This window comes from Eutrema salsugineum, unplaced genomic scaffold (assembly GCF_000478725.1).
Source record: "Eutrema salsugineum unplaced genomic scaffold, Eutsalg1_0 scaffold_10, whole genome shotgun sequence".
NCBI classification, from domain to species: Eukaryota; Viridiplantae; Streptophyta; class Magnoliopsida; order Brassicales; family Brassicaceae; genus Eutrema; species Eutrema salsugineum.
This window is the reverse complement of record NW_006256908.1, coordinates 4354636-4378393: the sequence shown is the minus strand read 5'-3', so window position 1 is coordinate 4378393 and position 23758 is coordinate 4354636. Positions and strand designations below refer to the sequence as shown.

The following is a 23758-nucleotide window of genomic DNA, read 5'->3' as shown; positions in this document are numbered from 1 at the left end:
TGACAACTGTTCCCCTTCATCACACTAGCCAACAAGACAATTTCTGTTCATCGATCAGAAATAAACAGCTTTGTCCCTCTTTTACTGAGTTCTTCTTTTATTTTGTTCTTTCATTTGCACATCAGGTATATTGATTATAAATTTCAAAAACTTTATTTTTCTTGTTACTGTTGGACCATTTAGATGAATTATATAGAAACCAAATCAACAAATCAAGTTTTTAGCAACTGCAAAATTGAAGTGTTTTCGTAAAGTTTATTTATTAAGATGAGTATGGCGGGAACCCTGAGGGAAACATATGTTTTCTTTTTTAGGTTTAGGAAAATTAATCTTTACGAATTTTTAGTGGAATCGGATTTTAAGGCATTATAAATTTGCAATTATAAATCTTGTTCAAACTCAACCTGATCAATAAGGTATTTAGTATATGTATTCTAGTTTTCTATTTTTAGTTAAATTTATTTCTGATTGTTTCAAGTTCTCTTTACTACATAAGATTGCTAACCAACATATAATAAATAATAATAATAATAATAATAATAATAATAATAATAATAATAATACTAATAATAATAATAATAATAATAATAATAATAGTTTATTATCCCACTGGTTGTCTATCAGTGGTCTCGTCCTCATGGTAGAGATTTCGACCAATTTGTACCGAATACTAGATTTTGCACACTTAGTTTTTTTAATGTTATTATATTGATAGAAATTATATTTAAACAGTTATATTTATTTAGATATTAATTTATTGTAATAAACTTTATCAAAAGTAATTCAGTTTTAATTTCAAAATTTATATAACAATTTTGAGGTTTTAACGATCTTATCAACCAAAATCAGCCTAAATCCACAATTTTTATATCAAAATCAACCAAAAAATATAACAAACTAATTAATAGTAGTTAATTATGATTAACACGAAGATAAAGTATATCAATTACTATTTAATAAAAATAGTATCAACACAAAAAATTAGTATATGTTTCTTCTCTAAGAAAAGAAAATAAGATTTTTCATCATCTAGAAAATAAGATCTTCAATTTCATTCTTTTTATATCAGTTTTACAAGAAAACTGAAAAAAATGTTAAATTTTACTTTCTTTCTTTAATTGATTACATATTATTTTATATCTAAGTAAATTTGTATTTTGTTTAAGAAATGTTTTTAATTTAATATTATTTTAGTTTTTTGTTGTTAATAAAAATTTAATATAGAATTTATTTATTCTTTCATATATATTTTATTAACAATAATATTAGTTTAGGAAACTTTATTAATTTTGAATATTGATGTAGACCAATAGAATTGTCCTTTTTAATCATATGTGGACACTTTTAAAGGCATTTAACTTTAATTTTTATTAGTAATACTTGATTTTGTGTTCACGTTACGCATAGTTATTTGGTTGATAAAACTTATATGCAATCAATTATATTTATTAAAATTTAAATTTTATATATTAGTGTTTTAATAATTTTTATATATTTTATATATTAGTTTTTTAATAATATATTAAAAATATTATGGTGTTAATGTAATAATTTTTATGTAAATTATGAGGTTTTTAACAGTTTTGTTTTGAATCTATATACAGTATCTTATATTTCCAAAATGTATTATTTGGTCAAACACTTATAAGTTAATATACCCAAACCAACTAAAATTTTACAAATTAATCAAATGCTACATTTTAAACATAATATTGATGATAAAGTATTATAGATTCACTTCTTTAAATCATGAAAATTATTTTCATTATTTTCACTTTTATTCCAATTATATATGTGTTTTTTAAATTATATATGCAAAATCTAGTCTCTCAAAAGATGGAAGAGAAAGATTAACTACTCTCTCGTGCTGATTATATTATTAATAAGGCCATTTCCACGATGACTAATTTAAATCAGACGATTTCGACCAGTTAGTTATTTAAAACTCTCACCTACTATTAAAACTTACCACAATCATATATAAATATAATATAGAAACCTCCACGAAATTTAAAATACGTTTGAAACTGATCAGTGGATACATAATAAATCTTAAAAATGCATATATTATACTAGTGGACCGACTAATTAATCAAATTAAATTAAAAAGAAAAGAGATAAATTCAGATTATATATGTCTAAACGATACACCTAAGATTGGAGTTTGGAAAAAAAATCAATCTCTTTAGTCTGTTTGCAATAATTTTTGAAATAACTTTGTAAATGATGTTACAGCAGGAGATAAGCCTGTAGTCTTTCATTTCTTTTACATTCTTTTTTTAGTTTTAAGTTATTCAATTTATTATTTCATTTTTCTAAATTTGTATTTATTAAATTATATTGGTTTTGCCTATTTATTTATAATTAGAAGAAGTAAAAATAAATATGATAAAACTAAATAAAATCGTATAAAAACCATTAAAATAAATAAATATAATATAACATTAGAATTTGTAATTTTTTATATTTTGAATGTTGATGTGGACCAATAAAATTCTCTTTTAAAATCTTATGTAGACACCATATTCTGAAAAGCATTTAGTTTCAATTTTTATTAGTATAAAATAATAGGATATACTTATGGCTACTGAAATTTTTCACCAAAATTCACATTTAAAAGATATTTCACAACATATGCATCAAGTTACAACAATTCAACTTTAATAACCTACATTAAGAAACGACAGTGATTATTGGCTGAATACTGAAATTATATTCATAGATTAAAAAAAAAAAAAGAGAACTGAGCATGGATAAATACTTCGCCAGCTAGCGTGCTTTAGGGATACCCTCGGTGTATATATCCATGCTGAAGTCTAAAGAACTTTTTGATTCCATATCTCTTGTCTCTCCAATCCTCGATTTTTCGGATATTATACACTCTTTTAGTTCATTTACAACCCGAGACATGCTTGGTCGTCTTGTGGAAGAAAGACTGACACATGACATTGCTATTTCAATGGCCTTCCATACAGAACCGATGTCATAATTTTCGTGGAGGTTTGGATCCATCACACTTCTAAGATCTCCTTTTGTTATCTCAAGACTGATCCATTCTACTAAGTGGGGCTTTTCACGGGATTGTTGAATTATAGGACGGTTTGTAATGATCTCCAACAATACAATTCCAAAGCTGTATATATCACTCTTTTCTGTCAACCAATTTGTTTGATAATACCTGCAACATATCAATTGTTTGTGATCATTAAATATCAAAAGTGATGGTAATTAATGTGTACATATGTAGTAAATACTCACTCAGGATCTAGATATCCGGGAGTGCCAGCAACAACTGTTGATACATATGTTTCATTTCCGATAGGGAAAGATCTCGAAAGCCCAAAATCAGCTAATTTGGCTTGAAATTTTTGGTCCAAAAGAATGTTTGTAGTTTTAATATCTCTGTGAACCATTGGTGGTTTGCATCCTGTGTGTAAATACTCCAATCCTACGTAATAGATATACTATCAGCACTTTTTTGCAGATGAATAGTCTTAGGGTTAATGTCCATTGCAAAACTAATACTATTGAAAGTCATAATTCTTAACTAAATAATTGTCTGAAAGACTGAAACGTTAATGAATAAATTAGTGCCTACCTAGTGCTGCATCCACAGCTATTTTCAGTCGAGTTTCCCAGCTCAGAATGCATCCTCCACGCTTTCCTGTATCAATCAGACACTCTGAAAGTGTGATTTTTATTCCAAGTAAAAAAATGTATACATCATTACAAAGATCAGTTAATATGTGCTATTACCTGACAAATGTTGCTTTAAGTCTCCATTTGGCATATACTCGTAGATGAGGGCCAAGTGTTCTCCTTCATCACAATAACCTACAAGACTCACCAAATTTATATGGTGAACCCTCATAAGTAGTTCGACCTAATTAACCAAAACATCCATCAGCAAGTACTCAAAGTCTAGAAAGTATATACACATCAATTGTATTTCCTTAGAAAATCCTTTGGAAAAAGAGTACCTCTGCCTTGAAATGCTTATAGCCTTGAGACGATGATTGAGAGAGCAGTTTAACAGCTACTTGTTGAGTACCATTAACAAACCCATGATAAACGACACCAAACCCTCCTTCACCGAGAGCTCTTTCCAAGTTATTTGTCATTTCTTGGACTTCAGTATAACTAAACCTAATCTTTTTCGATAGGAATGATGATTCTGACTGATTAGCATGCCCAACATCCGCTGCAGGCATACTTGGTGTAGCGTGTAGATCTACACGGTAAAGTATTTGGTTGTGCAACTAATTAAATCCATTGTTTTTACAACATTTCTAATGATCAATGGCTAGAGACTTACCTGAAGGCACTTTCTTCTTTCGGAAAACGAAAACAAGAGCCACAACCGCCACAAGAACAAGCAGAGAGGCAGCTGATGCAATAGCTGGTAGCAATAATTTATTTTTCTTCACCTTTGGTTTGCATGAACTAAATTTACACAAATTTGGATTCCCTTCAAGTCTACAAGAAACATGTGATACTGAAGTTGTTAATGAACGTGCCAGAGGAAGGACATAACCGAATTTTCAAAGTATACGTATAATTGGCTAATTGCCCCTTCCAGAACCATATTTTTCGATAAATTAATCAACGCGTACATTAGGATATAAGATCGTCTAAAACTATATGTGATCTTATTATCTCTTAATAACACACACTCGTAACGAAAAAGAGCAGTCAAACAATCTACAAAAATATGGTTTCATCGTTTCCTTTCTTACTTGGTATGTGTAATCTTCACGTCCCAAGTTTTTTAGGCATTGTAATTTTTTGAAAGAGCTACCATTTCTAAATGATTAATAAATGCACACCCTTAACGGAAAAAAATAATAATAATAATCTTACGTTAGGACAAGTCCTTCGTTTCGTCTATCAAGAAGAGCTTGAGGAACTGAACCATTAAGATTGTTTCCGCTTAAGTTTCTGTTGAGACGATGATGACCATTATATATATATATATTAGTATATATATATATATACATATATACACGCACAATTCCAACGAAAACTCATGGTCAAAAATGTTCATTCTGCTTTCAAGAAAGCTTACATTAAGGATAGCGATTTCATGCTGGCAAGGAAGGTTGGTATTGGTCCTGTCAAGCTGTTATTTGATAAGTCCCTACGGTTGCATGCAGAAACACACAAAAATTGAAACAAGAGTTTGATAAGCTCCGATCAAAGAGAAAGAAGCAACTAGAGTTTCATTTCTTGCTAAACTGGTTTTTCAAAATTTTATCATATTTAATAGCCTGCATCAAATGATGTAAAACGTTTGTTTTTCGCGCGGTTTGAATAAAACTTAACATTTATCCCAAAAAAAAAAAAAGAAACACACAAAAATTGGCTTTAAGCATAATGTCCGAAAAAGAAGAAAATCTTTGTCTAATTAATAAATTGTAGACATACTTACAGTTCTTGTAATTGCGTCAGATTCTGAAAAATTGGGGCTATGCTCCCAGTTAATCCACTTTCCGACAAATTTCTAGCAAAAAAAAATAACACATACACAATCTTTAGATACGTTAATTTTAAATTAGAGACTACGTTTGTGAATGGCCTTACAAGGAAATGATTCTTGGTGGAGTGGAGACATCTACATAACTGCATCTAAGATTTTCCCAAGAAAAATCTTGAGGGAGACATGGATCTCCTTGCCAACTGATTTTACTTAGTCGATAAGTAGATTTGATGTTCTTGATAGTGGCAACTAATATAAATATTGGAGAATGTAAGAATATCAAATGGAATAATAGAAGTTAATTTCTTGTAATACTTGAAAAGTAAGGCGAGGAACGTACCATCACTTAGGCTTGATCCCACTTGTGGGAAATCAATAACAGTGTAAGCCTCCATAGCATTGATCAGAGGTGGAAGAGTTGAATTCGGAGTTTTTACTAGCTGTAAATTGCAACCTTCTGAATCACATTGCACTGGTGTATCAGTGTATAATGTACTTAGCTCTAAGTACTTAGGTATCTTAAAACCTGAATGGTTAAAATTTCCTCTCAAGATAACGTTGAACTCCCTCGTCTCATTGGCTTTAAGGGCTTGAATCTCCGCGAAGTGCATGTACAAGTACACTTCAGCATTAGAGGGTCTGGGTGTCCAGGTGATGAGCAGTGGCTCACTGGCATTTCTAGGCGTCGCAGCACTCATGAGTACAGTTTTTGGTACCTTATATGTTTCTGAGTTGTTTATATTGAGACTGGTCGTTATTTGCCTATATGAAGGGTCGAGATATGGATACCATACACGATCATAGACATCATCAGCGTACCTACAAGTAAATTGTATTAGCCAAAAGGATTTAAGCAGATGAACCATTCAGATTTAAGCAGATGAAACCATACTAATTAATGAAAATATATTACACATAACATTGTGCACATAACACTGATAAATGCATCTTTTTATCAGCTTCCCTCCCTAGTCAACAGTCTCCGCTTCCTTTCCTCTATTTTTTCTCACAGGTTTCCTCTAATCAAAAAAATGTTTACATAGTTTTTTGGCATAATATGTGTGATTGATCAACCGATGAAGACATGTAATTAACTGCTTCAACCAATATATATCTAATGCATGCTTTTTTACAAAATCGGTAGACGTGTGCTTGATTAACTAGTTATACAATCAAGCGCGGATTAGTAGATTATGCAAGTATGCTGAGTATTACAGAATGCATAAAAGTTTATCTATAAAATATTCGGCTAAAGAAATTTGCGTGTTAAAATTAATGTTATCTATAATTATTTACTTTTGTATTTTAAATAATACCCTATAAACCAGAATGTTTAACATATCCGGTTTGTTCTAATTTATTATCCATTTGCATAGCTTGGGACAACATATATTAATAACAAAAAAAAAGAAATAAGTAAGAAATTGAAACCATATTATGACACACAACTTACATTGAATGCGGCAAATGGAGTTCACTTACCTTATTTGCTCATCGGAATTGCTATAATATTCCCGGAAAGACAGCCTCAGTGAACCGGATTGGGTAACATATGTATCATTTCTCAGTGGCCGTATCTCTATAGCTGAAATTAGTGGCACGGTAGCTCCTATCTTAACAAGACAAATATCCAAAGAGTTTGACTTAGCTTTGTGTATAATCTCCTCTCTTGTACCATTTAGCCTTCCTTCCAAATCTATTCTTGCCCACTTATTTGGACCAAGATAGATATCGAAATTCGGTTCAAGATTAAGACCATCATAATTTCCATACACAAAGCTAACCACGATATCATAATTTGTGCCACGCTTAACATCAAGACTATAACAGTTACGTTTTCCCTCTGGAAAGTATCTCATAGTCAAATATTGTCTTGAGAATCTTCTGGCATCTTTCTCCACTTTAGCAATTTTTCCTGTCTCGATGAAATTGGAATCCGATGTGAATGTTAATCCATTAAATGAATTATTGTAGGGAGATTCATCAATAGGTAATCCGCAATCCAAACTGATAAATCCTGTTCAAAACATCAAAGGAATAAATGGGAAAAATGATAAATATATATATATAAGATATCTAAAGTGAAACGAAGATTCTTATTAATGTATAACCATTGAAGAGCTGATGTATTGTTACCTTCTTGTGTTTGAGCTCCAACTATAACGGCAAAGCTTGCAATCATGGCCAACAAAAGATGACTCCTCATGTTGTCTCTCACGTTCATGTTTCTATGGAAGCCAAGAACAAAATAAAAACTTGCTTAGTGAAAACTGCGAACGGTTTGAAAATCAGAAACACATCATGTATACGATTGGAGGGAATAATAAAGATTAAAAAAATAGATCAAATCCGGCGAGAAAATTAAATAATGCATACTTGTGTACATTTCTTTGACACATTCCACGATAAGAAAGTCAAACACGATAGTAGATATCATCAGAATACAACTAAATTGTGTTAGGCAAAGTGCTCAAGCATATGCCCCTATAACTACTGCATTAAAAACGATGATAATGTTTTGGAGCTTCAATTTCGACAACGAGTTGAAACATGAAAAACCAATTCAAAATGGCAATAGCAAAAGTTAGGCTTTCTATTCTTGCGGTTTCTCATTATTTATGTTCGTTTTTGAAAATTTAAATCATAATTTATGCAAATCAACAACAAACAAAAAAAAATCTTTTAATTATATGGATGATGTGATTATTCATTTTTAAAATAAAAATAAAACAAATATTAGAGGGAAAGATAATAATAATAAATGATTAATAGGATACAGTTGGGAATTGTTTTGGTAATTAATTTTTGAATAATCATATGTGATGGATGTATGATACTTACCATGCTCTACACTTTTTTAAGTATATGTTAAGGCTTCGATTGGAGGTGGAATTACATTTTTAAAAACATGATCAATAAAAATCTGCGAAATGAAACATACACACAAAAACGCAGTTTAAATTTTTGATTAAAAAATACAAATAAAAAGTCACACGCAAAAAAACGAGTTATAAGTAGATTAATCAATTCTGCAAAATTCTTTCTATCATTTCGCAACTCTGCAAAATTACTAATCAAAGCTTTATTATTTTTAATGAGATTCTACAATTTTCATTAATTTTCAATGGTATTTTCAGTAATATAACACTATAAGGAATTTCCTCAATAGGAAATCCACAATCCAAACTGATGAAACTTATTCCGAAATAAAAGGATCAATGTACCCCAAAAAAAATGATTAATGTTGTGAAAACTTAGAAACTTTATTAATCACTGGAATGTATATATAGAGTACATAGGGAATCTAGGTTAAGTACAATGCCCTGATGGGCCTAATGGGCCGGTATAAGAGTCCATATATGATATGTGTTATAACACTCCCCCTTGGACGAGTGAACCGGGCCAGCTACTCAATCGGGATCTCGATAATGCGCTGGGGAATGTTGCCTCATTAAAACCTTACCAGGAAAAACCCAGTGGGACAAAACCATGGTGAAGGAAAAAGAGTACAACACGCATTACTCCCCCTGATTGTAGCATCACTGCAGATCTCTAAGTCTATACATTCCTATCTGTTTGACGAGCTTCCGGTGTGTTGAAGTAGGCAATGATTTGGTGAAGAGGTCAGCTGAATTCTCACTGGATCGGACCTGCTGAACGCTGAGAGTGCCGTCCTTCTGCCAGTCTGAGGTTGAGAAGAACTTCGGTAGAATGTGCTTCGTCCGATCTCCTTTGATATATCCTTCCTTGAGCTGAGCTATGCATGCCGCGTTGTCTTCATACATCACCGTGGGCTGTGTGTCTTCGTCCATACCACAATCTCTGCGGATGTGCTGAGTCATGGAGCGCAGTCAGACGCATTCCCTACTAGCCTCATGAATGGCTAGGATTTCAGCATGGTTTGATGAAGTGGCAGTGAGTGTCTGCTTCATTGATCTCCAAGAGATGGCTGTTCCTCCATGCGTAAAAACGTAGCCAGTTTGAGACTTGGCAGTGTGCGGATCTGATAGATATCCTGCATCGGCGAAGCCGACTAACCCATCTTTATTTTGGTTAGTATAGAAGAGTCCTAAGTCTTGAGTACCTCGAAGGTATCTTAGGAGATGTTTTATACCGTTCCAGTGCCTCTGAGTTGGGGATGAACTATATCGAGCGAGGAGGTTCACGGCGAAACATATGTCTGGTCTAGTGTGACTAGCCAGGTACATTAACGCTCCTACAGCACTGAGGTATGGCTTTTCAGGACCAAGGATTTCTTCATCATCCTTTTTGGGACCAAGAGGGTCATCACTTAAGCTTCTAACTACCATTGGGCTGGTCAATGGGTGAGCTTGGTCCATATTAAATCGCTTGAGTACCTTTTCGATATAAGCCGATTGATGCACAAGGATTCCTCCTTTGATGTACTCAAGTTGTAATCCCAAACAGTACTTTGTTTTGCCTAGGTCTTTCATTTCGAATTCTGCTTTTAAGCAGTCGACTGTTTGGGAGATCTCACCAGATGTTCCGAGGATGTTTAGATCATCCACGTATACTGCTATGATTACAAATCCTTTGTTTGAGTACTTCTTGATGAAGATGCATGGACTGATGGGGTCATTTTTGTAGCCTTCTTTGATGAGGTAATCGCTGAGGCGGTTGTACCACATACGCCCACTTTGTTTCAGTCCATACAAGGATTTGTTCAGCCTGATGCAGTATTGATCTCGAGATGCATTTTTGTCTTTTAGTTCAATGCCATCTGGGAGTCTCATATATATTTCGTTGTCCAGGGGCCCATAGAGATATGCGGTTACAACATCCATTAACCGCAGATCAAGATTTTCTCTTATGGCCAGACTTATGAGGAATCGGAATGTTGTTGCATCCACCACTGGAGAATAAGTCTCCTCATAATCGATTCCGGGTCTCTATGAGAATCCTTGTGCTACAAGCCGTGCTTTGTATCGAACGACTTCACCGAGTTCGTTCCTTTTGCGCACAAAGACCCATTTGTGGCCCACTGGCTTGATGTGTGATGGGGTCCGGATGATCGGACCGAACACGTTTCTGAGTTTGAGACTCTTTAACTCCACGTTTATGGCTTCTTTCCATTTTAGCCAATCTGTTCGATGTGTACACTGTGTTATTGACGTGGGTTCTAGATCCTCTTGCGTGAGCGCAACATCAAGTGCTACTTTGTATGCAAAGAGTGCATTTAAGTCGACTTCTTTTCAATTCCATTGTATTCCGGACATATTGTAATTGATGGAGATCTCATTGTTATCTTCTGAACCTGGAGATTCGGCGTCCCGAACTTCCATTGAGGGTTCATTAGATTGAGTCTCAGCCGCGGCTATGTCTGATATTGCAGGAATCCTGGTTTCGGTTATTGCACCTTTCTTTGATTTCCGGGGATTCTTATCTTTGGAACCGAGAGGTCTGCCCCGTTTGAGACGTGGTGCAGACTCTGTAGCAACTTGGGTCTGTCCCGTTGGGACAGCTATTCGTACTGGTGCATTACAAGCTGGGATGTACGATTTGGTTACTTTGGTCGGGTCAGCAAAGGAATCTGGCAATTGATTAGCTAGCTTTTGATAATGAATAATCTTTTGGATCTCTGAATCACATTCTAGAGTCCGAGGATCTTGCCAATTTAATGATGTTTGATTCCATGAAAGATCTTTGACCAGCTTGTTTGTCTCACCACCTAAAGAGGGATATACCGATTCATCGAATTGGCAATCCGCATATCTGGCCTTGAAGAGATCTCCAGTGGTTGGCTCGAGATATCTTATGATGGTGGAAGAGTCAAAACCAACATATATTCCCATCCTTCTTTGAGGTCCCATTTTGGTTCGATGTGGTGGAGCAATGGGTACATATACTGAACACCCAAATGTTTTGAGATGGGAGATGTCTGGCTCATGACCCGAGAGTAGTTGGGATGGGGAATATTTGTGTTCACTAGATGGCCGGATGCATATGAGTTCAGCAGCATGTAATACTGCATGTCCCCATGCTGAGGCCGGGAGCTTTGATCTCATGAGTAATGGTCGGGTTATCCATTGAATGCGTTTAATGAATGATTCAGCCAATCCATTTTGAGTATGGACATGTGCTACAGGATGTTCCACGGTTACCCCCATGGCCATACAGTAGTCATTAAACGCTTGTGAGGTAAATTCACCAGCATTGTCAAGGCGGATAGTCTTTAGTGGGAAGTCAGGGAAATGGGCCCGCAATTTGATGATTTGGGCCAAGAACCTAGCGAAGGCTTGGTTCCGAGAGGACAAGAGACAAACATATGACCAACGGGTCGATGCGTCTATAAGGACCATGAAGTACCGGAATGGTCCGGAAGATGGATGTATAGGTCCACAGATATCGCCCTGGATTCTTTCTAGGAAATGAAGTGTTTGTTTAGAGATTTTAACTGGTGAAGGCCGAGTGATCAATTTGCCTTGAGAACAAGCTGTGCACATGAGGTGTTGAGGATAAGCTCGGTTTTCTTTGAGGGTATGCCCTTGAGAGTTTTGAATTAGTTTACGCATCATATTTGCACCGGGATGACCGAGCCGGTCGTGCCAAATAGTATAATCAGTAAACCGGGCTTTGAGAGTGGTATTAGCTTCAATCATACTGACTTTAGCATGGTAAAGTCCAGTAGAGAGCGCGGGTATGGTTTCGAGGATTTGTTTATGGCCGTCTACGGTTTTAGTGACTAGGAGGGATTCTTTGTTCCCTTGACCTTGGGTTTCTATGTGGAAACCATTCTGTCTTATATCCTTGAAGCTCAGAAGGTTTCTCTTCGAACTAGGAGAATATAGAGCATCTGGTATTTCAAGTTGTGTGCCATTTGATAGCAACACATAGGCATGGCCATATCCTTCGATAAGGTTTGAGGGACCCGCGATGGTGCTAATATTTGCGGTTTGATAGGTTAGGTTTATGAAGTAACTTTTGTTTCTTAAGATAGTGTGGCTGGATCCACTATCTACGACTATGGTTTCCATTTGCTAGTGTGCTTCATTATGAATAGAAGATAGGATTCAGTATTGAGGAATTCAGAAAATATGATAAATCATAAAGTAAAGCAGTGTCTGAGAATAAAGGCAAATGGAAAAAAATGAAACAAATCCCAAAATGAAAAAAATAAAGAACAAAATCAAATTATATCAGAGTTTCAGATGATTGAATTAATCGAGGAGATCAGCTGTTTCATAGTCCATGGGGTCGGTCTGCTCGTTTGTGGTGTTCTCATCATCAAGGAGGTCGTCACCTTCCAGGTTAGCAGCATCGACTGGCTGAGTCATGTTGGCTTCAGCAGGAGCTTTTCCGTACTTCTGGTATAGATCGCAGTGGATCTTGGGGGTGCGACATTGCTTTGTTGGGTGGTTGAACATCCCACATCTGGTACAAGCAGAGTGATCGGGGTTGGTGTGGCGGGTCGGCTTGGTGATGCCTCGACCACGACCAGGACCATAACTGAGGTTAGGTCGGTTGCCACGACCATGTCCGCGTCCACGTCTTCCACGTCCATGTCCTCGGCCATTACCACGTCCATTACCACGTCCACGGCGGTGATCTGAGGATCTATCGGGTTGAACATGGTAGGACTCTTGACGAGAAGCTGGGACAGGAGCCGATCCCGGGGGCCTCATAGCGCTGTTCCTCATAAGCAGCTGGTTATTCTTCTCAGCGAGGAGAAGACAGGACAACAAGTCTTCGTACAATGTGTGTTTCATTGCACGGTATTGTTGTTGGAGCACAACATTCTCTGTGCTGAATGTGGATAATGTTTTCTCGAGGAGATCATTATCTGTCACATTCTCGCCACAGAGTTTCCGGATGGCAACAATACGAAAGAGTTCGTTGTTGTAATCATCTACGGATTTGTAGTCCTGGAACCGAAGGTTCTTCCAGTCGAAATCTGCCTGAGGCAACTGGACCATTTTCTGATGGTCATATCGCTTTTTCAGCGCTTGCCACAATTCAAGTGGATTCTCAAGAGTGAGATATTGCTGCTTAAGGCTCGGGGCCAGATGATGGCGTATGTGACATATCGCCTGAGACTGTCCCTTACGGGATGCGGTGTTACCGTCGGTAATACATGCATCGAGTTCTTTCGATGCAAGGAACAAGCGCATGTCTAGGGCCCACTCGAGGTAGTTATCCCCGGAGACGTGAAGGGCCTCGAATTCACATTTCTGAATGTTTGACATCTGAAACATGAGATTGATTTTGTTAGGGATTGTTTTGAGAAAATTTTGAATGCTGATGATGAAACTTTCTATTTTGAGAATATTTCTATTTTAGGAAAGTTTCTAAATTTGGAAAGTTTCTAATTTGGGTAATTTTCTAAATGAGGAAAGTTTCTATGTCGGGAAAATTTCTATATGAGGAAAGTTTTTATATGAGGAAACTTTCTATTAGAGGGAACTTTCTCGGAAATAGTAAATTTTAAAGGGTATGGTTTTAGTTACCCCGAACATGATATCGGTTTAATAGCTGTGATTTAATCGGTTAAAGCCGAATATAATTTCGGTTAATGAGAACCAGGTTTAGCCGGTTTTAGGCGGTTTAGGAGGAACCCTAGGGGAGCCGAATATGATTAGGGTTTTATCTAGGGTTTTAACGGTTTGGAAAACATATTTTGGATGTGATTTCGAGATCTATAGGATCTGTGGTCGATGGTTTTAATAATTTCACAAGGACAACAAAGAAATCACGTGAAAAGGACTAGGGTTTAAGCATTATGACTTACGATTTTGAAGATTACAAAATCGTGAATCAAGCTTAGGATTTAGGGTTGATTTTCTTAGTTTATTCAATCAAGTGTTTCAAGCAAGAGAATCAACAATCAAATAAGCTGCAACAAGCTTATTAAACATGAAGAAAATCGAATAGGTTTATGCCATAAACATGGCCAAAAACGGTTGTTAGGTTTTTGTAGATTAGGGTTTTATAAAACGAGTTTAAAACCTTTGAACATGCATAAACTTGTAATTTAAACAATCAATCAACAAGTTATCAATCAATCATCAGAGTATCAAACACTTTCAATCAGTTAGAGATCGATTTTTTTTTTTTTTTGTTTTTTTTTTTTTATAGGGTTTTGAAGTGTTTAAACAACAGGTTCTATGGCTCTCAGTTTTAGAAGATACCTTTTCCACAGGCTAATGAAACTGGGAGCTAATAGACCTCAGTTAGCCGCTACAAATTCCAAGGATTGATCACCAAAACTGGAGAAGCTGCTGGTTGAAGAAGGAAAAACTCGGATCTGGTTTTTTTTTTTTTTTTTCGGTTGATCGTCGTGTACTGTAAGTGTGCGTGAGGGCGCGTCCGACGTTGGATCGACAAACGGTTTTCACCAGTAGATTCGACTCGTCGAGGGCTTCGATTTGATATGTAGATCGTCTTCTGGTTCCTCACGGTTTGGAAGATATGCGTCTTTTAAGTTTCGACTTGCTTTTAGGGTTTTGGTGGTGGCCGGATTTATTAGGGTTTTTCGCTCAGAGAGTCTTATCGTGCTGATAACGTGTTGTGAAAACTTAGAAACTTTATTAATCACTGGAATGTATATATAGAGTACATAGGGAATCTAGGTTAAGTACAATGCTCTGATGCGCCTAATGGGCCGGTATAAAAGTCCATATATGATATGTGTTATAACAATTAAAGGATAAATAGAAGATATCTCAAGTCAAAGCAAGATCCGTGATATACATACACTTCAAAAGCTGATATATATATATATATATATATATATATACCCTTTGTTTTTGGGCTCAAACCAAAACGGCAAAGGTTCCAATCATGGCCAAGTGCCAACAAAAGATGACTCTTCTTCTTCTTGAAAAGTTTCTATGGACTAGAACATAACAAAGACTAACATTATAATCGAAAAAAAAAACCATAGCAAAGACTTTTTATCCAAAAGAAAAAAGAACATAACAAGACTTTATCTAGTGAAAATTATGAAAGCTATATATGTAAATGAGAAAGATCTCACTGGGAGGAATAATAGATGAAAATGGTCAACTCATGCACAGAAGTTTAAGAATGAATAAATGATATATTGGACGGAAAAGTGCATAATAAGAAGTCAACTCAGGTAAGAAAACTACAGATTGAATAAATTGCATTAATTTCACTGACAGATTCCAACCAAACGGGTATTTCATCTAATAGTCTATGTTCACTAGATTATGACATGCCTTCTGCGTCAATGTGTGTCAATCTCCTTGGTCTCTAAACCCTTGAGCCAAAATAGAAAGAAAAGAACGATCCTTGATTATTGCATAAATTAAACGAATACAGAAAACACTCGAAAGGCAGAAGGATATAACAAGGTTTGTTTTTGGTTTGGACCTTGTCCAATAAGGGGATTCATTACATATATAAAAAGCATTACATTTTTTTTGGTCAAAGTCAAAAGCATTACGTATTATACTCGTGAATCACATAACCGTAAGTTCAAATTTTCAGGATCAAGCTAACCAAAGATATTCCCAGTCAATGAACTCCACCAATGCTTCACTTTAATCTTGCAGCTCCGGGGAACTTGATTCACATTTTTTATCAGTTTCTATAAACTATTTTTCATTTTTTTTATTTGGTTCGAAATAAGAAACGATTTAGACTTTGTCTCCCAGTTTGTTTCTGTTCAAGAAAAACAAAATATCAGAAGAAGTACGTAAACAAGAGCGCTCTTAACCTATAAAAAAAAAGATAAAGAGACAGTGATTTTGATTTGATGATTGCTTCTTACAAACTCTCGTGGTATGGGGAATATAGCATCTATAACTTCACACTAAACATGGAAAATTGCAAAAAACAATTTCAAGGTATTGGGTTTTAACTTAAAACAATCGAAAGAAAATGTATTAGAAAAATATTCCAAGTTATTGAAATATTCCAACGAGTTTTGTACTAATACTTGACAGAATTCACATCACTTATATAAAATTTTTTTTTTGGATCTTTATGATACATTTCTAACAAAATTAACTTTAGACGGAATCTTGAAAGATTTTCGTTGTAAAATTTCTAACGTCGGAATTTTTTCCTACAAAATTTTATGTTTTCTTGTATGAATGATTATCGCAAGTCAACCAAATATATGATATATCTAGTTGCTATTAAATATCTAGTTGCACTCAATGACCACCAAATAAACTATAATTCACAAACTAATAAAAAAAAAATTTGAACATGATATTCTCTGTATATTCTATATTAATACCCTTTTTCTTTTTTTTCTTATATTTTCTTTTTTTCCCTCTTTTTCTCTCTTACCATCTTCTCTCTTGATTCTCTTTCTCTCCTTCCACGATATTCTCCAAATGTCTCCTTTGATAATCCCCAACTCATTCACGACCTCTTCTGGAATCTTTGTTATGCAATTGGTTTACTTAAATTGTTGAACTTTAAAATATGGATCTAGAAATTGAATTGAATTAAATTGTAGATGGATCTAAGACTTAGATCAGAAGTGTTAGCTCTTCAGGAAAAAGCTGAAAAATATTTTGTATAAAAATTCAATTTCAATTGATTATCAGAAGTCATGTCATGCTCCACCTTCTTCACCATTGCTACACTCTGTTGTTGTTGATAACATGCTCTTGCGATCTTCTTCTCCGCCGCAGCCTCTCTCTCCAACTCAATACCACCGGTCCACTACAGTCTCTCTCGTGCATGAATTCTCACCAGAAATTAACCAATGGGAGCCTCCTGCCCACATCAAGGTTCATATCAACGAATACCTAGATTTGTATATAATGGCTATTAGTATAGAACGTCTATTTGTATAGAATGTTTATTTTTTGTTTTCAGATACAAATTTATAACAGAAGAGCTTTTTGTCATTGTGGTTTTGATGTTTTGCTTTCGTTGTTAACAGACATGCAAAACTTAGGATTCTTAAAGCAAAAAAGTATAAAATAGTACTAGAAAAAATAGATGTGCTGTGTTATTAATAGATTAGCTATGTATCTGGTTTTTAAAAAATAGACATACTATGTTATATAACAAAAATAGACTTTTTATTTTATTTGTACCATTATTGACGTATGAAAAAATTTTGGATGCATTTTCAAAATTCAAATCATATTAGATGTGAAAAAATATCAGTGTTTTTCTCTTATCCTAATACAAGCTTCAACTAATTAATAATTTCTGAATAATGTAAAAAACAAAATTTATGAGATAGCTATATGTGCACTAAATAGAAACTGAATAAAAAGTACAGTCTAATTAGGTTTTTTCTTTTGCAGAAGGGATAAAAGCTCGTGTGGTTGGTGGGAAGGATTTTTTCGTCAACTTTGTTGATAAAAAACCAAAAACCTAAATACTCACTTATCATAGTTATATTCTTAATAACTTTTGTATTTTTGGTTATACACTTAATTCACCCTATATAAAAAGCATTACATTTTTTTTGGTCAAAGTCAAAAGCATTACGTATTATACTCGTGAATCACATAACCGTAAGTTCAAATTTTCAGGATCAAGCTAACCAAAGATATTCCCAGTCAATGAACTCTACCAATGCTTCACTTTAATCTTGCAGCTCCGGGGAACTTGATTCAGTTTTTTTTTATCAGTTTCTATAAACTATTTTTCATTTTTTTTATTTGGTTCAAAATAATAAACGATTTAGACTTCGTCTCCCAGTTTGTTTCTGTTCAAGAAAAACAAAATATCAGAAGAAGTACGTAAACAAGAGTGCTCTTAACCTATAAAAAAAAAGATAAAGAGACAATTGTTTTGATTTGATGATTGCTTCTTACAAACTCACGTGGTGTGGGGAATATAGCATCTATAACTTCACACTAAACATGGAAAATTGCAAAAAACAATTTCAAGGTATTGGGTTTTAACTTAAAACAATCGAAAGAAAATGTATTAGAAAAAAATTCCAAGTTATTGAAATATTCCAACGAGTTTTGTACTAATACTTGACAGAATTCACATCACTATATAAATTTTTTTTTTGATTTTTATGATATGTTTTTAACAAAATTAACTTTAGACGGAATCTTGAAAGATTTTTGTTGTAAAATTTCCAACGTCGGAAATTTTCCCTACAAAATTTTATGTTTTCTTGTATGAACGATTATCGCAAAAGTCAACCAAATATATGATATATCTAGTTGCTATTAAATAGAAGTCATGTACTGTTATATATGGAGCTTTGACATTAGATCAACTTGGTAGGTTTTACATTGTTTAAACAACAAGATAACATCAGGTGCTTTGATTTAATATTCACCTTGTTCACAAATTGTAATATTAATGTATATGTTTTTTTGTTAGACCAGTTGAGACGTGCTGGAACGAGGAAGATGTAATTTAGAAAAAAAAAATTCAACTATCTTTTTTCCTTTTGGAAAATCAATATATTCTCGCATATAATTCATACAATCTCTCGTATCAAAATTCTGTATGATAACTTAAAAATGGAATGTCATCGCAAACTGTTACTGGCGTTGAGCTTCGGGGCTTTTGCCCTTATACATCTTGTTCGAGCTCAACGTGATCAAGAAGGTAGTTTTCTGACGCTTGTTAATATATTTTGAAGTGTTTCATGTTCAATTTTTCACACATAAATATGATAATCAACCATGTTGTAAAAACTGAAGATTATCTATCTCTTCTTTCAATATTTTCTAATTGTTCTCCTTAAGCTTTATATTTTACTAAAAAGAAGAAAACGTTATTTGCACTAAAACTTTGTGTTTGGCCAGGATTCATCAGTTTGGACTGTGGTTTATCCCCTAATGAGTCTCCGTATACCGACTCAGAAACGGGATTAACATTCTCATCTGATGCCGATTTCATCCAAAGTGGTAAACGCGGTGAAGCTGAGGATGATGAGAACTATTCCTACAAGCAGTTCAAGAATCTTAGATACTTTCCAGATGGCATACGAAACTGCTATAATCTCATTGTAAAGCAGGGAATCAACTATCTCATTAGAGCCGGGTTCTCATATGGAAACTATGACGGTCTTAATGTGTCTCCCAAATTTCATATGCACATAGGGCCTAACATGTGGACTGCGGTGGTTGTGAGAACCGAACATTATCGAGAGGTCATATACATGTCAAAGTCAAGCTTATTGCAAATTTGTCTTGTCAAGACAGGAGAAACTATACCAGTGATATCAACCTTGGAACTACGACCATTAAGAAATGATTCATACATGACTGAACTCGGTCCCTTGCAGCTAATATATCGACGGGCCTATACAAGCGATACTTCCGGTTATATAAGGTACGTAAAGTCAGCTTGAGCAACTCTTGTATCTATTTTTCAAAACCTCTTATGAAACATATTTATTTATTAAATATCATATTAAATGCGCACCTTTGTAAATTGAATTAGTTAAAACTTGCAATCCCATTGTTATTTTTATGTTTTCAAACAAAATATTGACTAAATGAGCCACATATTTTTTAGGAAACAAGATTCATTTTTTTGCATGACTAATCGAAAGTCTTTTTTTTTTTTCAGGTATCCTGATGATGTCCTTGATCGCATATGGGATCGATATAACTGGTTTGAAACAGACGTAAACACCACTCGCAATGTGACTTCCTCTAACCCTTTTGCAGTGCCAGATGCTGTAAGTAGGTCGGCCATTTCTCCTAGAAATTCCAGCAGACCATTGAGTTTTTTCTTGTCTCCAGACGAGAAAAGCGAAAAAGTTAGTGTATACTTTCATTTTGCCGAGATCCAAGCCCTAAATGCAAATGAGACTAGGGAATTCGACATTTTGTTGGATGGAATAGCTATCCACAGCGCTTATAGTCCTAAGGTGTTACAGTCAGAAACAAAATACAACATATCACCACAAAAATGCAGCTTAAGCTCCTGCGACTTGGACCTCGTAAGAACTCAAAGATCAACTCTTCCACCATTGATAAATGCTATCGAGGCCTTCAAGGTTTTAGAGTTTTTATACGCTGACACAAATCAAAATGATGGTATGTAACTATTATTCCTGTAAATATAGCATAACTAGGAATCACACTACTAGCAATTATGCGCATAGTCACGGATTAGTAATAGAAAATTAGTCACGGAAAAAATATTTTAGCTTTGTGGCTAATTTTTATCTGTCAGTATTTTGACTTTTTCGTGGCCTATGATATAGCGTATGCTGATTCTTGACTTCCTCCTTGGCCTCTATGTCAGTCAATGCTATGAAGAATATCCAAGCAGTTTATGGATTAAACATGATAAGTTGGCAGGGAGATCCGTGCGTCCCTGAAGTGTTGAAATGGGAAGGTCTAAAGTGCAGCTATACAAACAAATCTACCCCTCCAAGAATTATATCCTTGTAAGATCACTGTCCCATTTATACTTCCTCATGTTATAAGTTATATATAACTCATATCTCTCAAATATCTGATACTTTGAATACGTTCTGATAATATAAACAGATATTTATCATCACGTGGGTTAAAAGGGGTCATCACGCCTGCCTTTCAGAATTTGACCGAGCTTCAAAATCTGTAAATGCCTACTGCTTTTTTGTTAAAAAAGTTATCATCTGCTACATCATCATTCATCATAGCTATTAGGAAAATTAGAAATTTTACAACGATATAAATAACGATTTACCGTTCTAGTCATGGAAAACCTATACCCGAAATACTGAAAAACATATTGCTTCCTTTTTGTTAGCTTTCTCTTAATTTGCTTTCCAATATTTGCGTTTAAAAAAAAAAGGACAGAACCAAAAAAAAAAAGAAAAAAAACTATATATTTTGCATATCAAAGACAAAACTATATTGTTCAAAAAAAAAAAGACAAAACTATTTCGTTCAAAAAAAAACGAAAAAAATATTATACTATTGTTTTATTATAAATTTTAACACAAGGCATGAGAAAACAGTTATACTAATATATTATGGCCATGATTCTTCATATAATTTAAAGTCGTGTTTTATGTGACCACCATGTCATTGGTTTTTTTATCTTTATATATAACAATTTGGAAGAAAAAAAATGTATTTTTTCTCTATCCTACGAACGAAAGAATTACTATTTACATTTTTCATACGCTAGGGACTTATCAAATAACAGTCTCACTGGAGGCGTGCCGGAATTTGTAGCCAACATGAAGTCACTATCGATCATGTAAGTTGATGTAAACAAAGATTTATTTATTCTAGATTCGGATATTCTCAATGTAATGTTTTCTATACCTTGACAGAAATTTAAATTGGAACAATTTAACGGGTCCTCTTCCTAAGGCCATTCAGGATAGAGAAAAGAATGGACTAAAGCTAACGTAAGATTTTGCATTTCTCTTTTTGTTTTCATCAGTTCTCCACCGGTTTTGTTAGTTTCCTATCTTATTCAAGAACATTATATGGTATTAAGGATCAACGGAAACCCAAAGCTTTGTGCTGATGCGTCATGCAAAAATAACAATCAAAAGTACGTTTTACCAGTTGTTGCATCGACAGCATCTGTGCTCATCATTGTAGCTGTGATGATTCTCATTCTTGTTTTCAAAAAGAAAAAACCAACGCAAGGTACATAGTTAAAGATGGGATATATCCTTATATGTATATTTTAACGTGCATGGTGTTATATATACTAATGGAGATCAAATCTCCTATATATTTTCTGGTTGTTCACACACACGATTCTTTCTCTACAGTTCAACACGAAGTACCAAGTCGAACGTCGATAATTACGCAGACAAAAAGGTTTACTTATTCAGAGGTGGTTGCATTAACAGACAATTTTGAAAGAGTTCTTGGAGAAGGAGGATTTGGAGTAGTGTATCATGGTTCTTTGAATGGTACGCAACCAATAGCTGTCAAACTACTTTCTCAATCATCAGTACAGGGCTATAAGGAATTCAAAGCAGAGGTACGTTAAGGTTAATTCATTATCCATATGCTGTAATAGTGTAATCAATATACCTTCATAAAAATATAGATTGTACTGGCCCAAAAATATGTGTTGACATGGCTGGTCAGGTTGAACTTCTTTTGAGAGTTCACCACGTAAATTTGGTAAGTCTAGTCGGATATTGTGACGAAGAAGGCCACTTGGCTCTCCTTTATGAGTATGCACCCAATGGAGATTTAAAACAGCATCTCTCAGGTATAAATTTGACTACACAACATTTTAAAATGAAAGATTTACTTTCTATATTTCGATTCTTCATGTCTTTACTATATCACTCACATGTTCCGAAATATAGGAGAACGTGGTGGCTCCCCTTTGAAGTGGTCAAGTAGATTAAAAATTGTCACTGAGACTGCACAAGGTTCCATCTAAATTCAACATCCATCAATCATATTACATTAATTGTATGACATGAACGATATAATTATATATAGGTTTGGAATACTTGCATACGGGATGCAAGCCTCCAATGATACATCGTGATGTCAAAACAACAAATATACTTTTGGACGAGCATTTCCAAGCCAAACTCGCAGATTTTGGTCTTTCAAGATCTTTCCCAAACGGAGGTGAAACTCATGTGTCAACAGCCGTTGCTGGCACTCCTGGATATCTTGATCCTGAGTAAGTGCTACATCATCACACTAATTTTGCGCAACCTTGTTTTTATTCTTCATTTGACGTCAAGAAACTTCATGTCTTGCCTTGCAGATACTATCGAACAAATAGGTTGAATGAGAAAAGTGATGTATATAGTTTTGGGATTGTATTATTGGAGACTATCACTAGTCAACCTGTGATTCAACAAACCCGTGAAAGATCACACATAGCATCATGGGTGGGATACATGCTTACAAAGGGAGATATTGAAAACGTTGTGGATCCAAGACTCAGTAGAGACTATTATGAGCCTACGTCTCTCTGGAAGGCTCTTGAGATAGCAATGTCATGCGTGAATCCTTCTTCAGAGAAAAGACCAAACATGTCTCAAGTTACTAATGAACTAAAGCACTGTCTAACATTAGCCAACTCAAGGCAAGGAGTGAGACAGCAAATGAGTTCAAACAGTTCTGTTGAGCTGAGCGTGAGCTTTACCTCCGAAGTTACCCCTAACGCACGGTAACTCATGCCAACAATGGCAGATCGCTAAGGACTGCAAAGTTCCTGTAACACCAAAATAAAAAAAAACATAAAATTTAAAGGTTTCGAAGTTTCCTTGATTTATTTTCGTGAATATTATCTTTGGTCGTTTATCGATACTAGTACTACGTTGTTTTTACCTTTGCTTGTCCTCGTATATGATTTTATAGCTATGAGTTGTTGGGCTTTTCTAGCTCATGTTCAACTCTTTATTAATTAATATGA

At 34.6% G+C, this 23758-nt stretch overlaps 2 protein-coding genes across 6 annotated transcripts; one reads left to right on the top strand and one right to left on the bottom strand.

Annotated features, from left to right (window-relative positions):
* Nucleotides 1-2769: 2769 nt before the first annotated feature.
* LOC18027821 (probable leucine-rich repeat receptor-like protein kinase At2g28990) lies at nucleotides 2770-7694 on the bottom strand. Of its 4 annotated transcripts, XM_024147906.1 has the most exons (14): nucleotides 7613-7682; nucleotides 7305-7493; nucleotides 6959-7013; nucleotides 5817-6295; nucleotides 5581-5725; nucleotides 5429-5500; nucleotides 5066-5137; nucleotides 4861-4938; nucleotides 4316-4476; nucleotides 3981-4231; nucleotides 3757-3883; nucleotides 3599-3664; nucleotides 3259-3448; nucleotides 2770-3178 (listed from the first exon to the last, which is right to left on the bottom strand). In XM_024147906.1, the coding sequence occupies exons 1-14, from the start codon at nucleotides 7680-7682 to the stop codon at nucleotides 2770-2772; spliced, it is 2364 nt and encodes a 787-aa protein (XP_024003674.1). The 4 variants fall into 4 exon arrangements, with proteins under 4 accessions (XP_024003674.1, XP_024003673.1, XP_006409931.1 ...); XM_024147905.1 differs by having other exon boundaries at nucleotides 3981-4223; nucleotides 4302-4476; nucleotides 6959-7493; nucleotides 7613-7694; XM_006409868.2 differs by having other exon boundaries at nucleotides 6959-7493; nucleotides 7613-7694.
* An 11187-nt stretch (nucleotides 7695-18881) lies between these two features.
* Nucleotides 18882-23549, top strand: LOC18027820 (probable LRR receptor-like serine/threonine-protein kinase At2g28960). Of its 2 annotated transcripts, none has more exons than XM_006409867.2 (13): nucleotides 18882-19006; nucleotides 19207-19735; nucleotides 19976-20448; nucleotides 20660-20804; nucleotides 20908-20979; nucleotides 21536-21607; nucleotides 21684-21761; nucleotides 21854-22008; nucleotides 22137-22351; nucleotides 22462-22588; nucleotides 22689-22754; nucleotides 22828-23017; nucleotides 23105-23549. In XM_006409867.2, the coding sequence occupies exons 1-13, from the start codon at nucleotides 18919-18921 to the stop codon at nucleotides 23514-23516; spliced, it is 2622 nt and encodes an 873-aa protein (XP_006409930.1). In that variant the 5' UTR covers nucleotides 18882-18918; the 3' UTR covers nucleotides 23517-23549. The 2 variants fall into 2 exon arrangements, with proteins under 2 accessions (XP_006409930.1, XP_024003699.1); XM_024147931.1 differs by having other exon boundaries at nucleotides 18919-19006; nucleotides 21854-22006; nucleotides 22117-22351.
* Nucleotides 23550-23758: the final 209 nt, after the last annotated feature.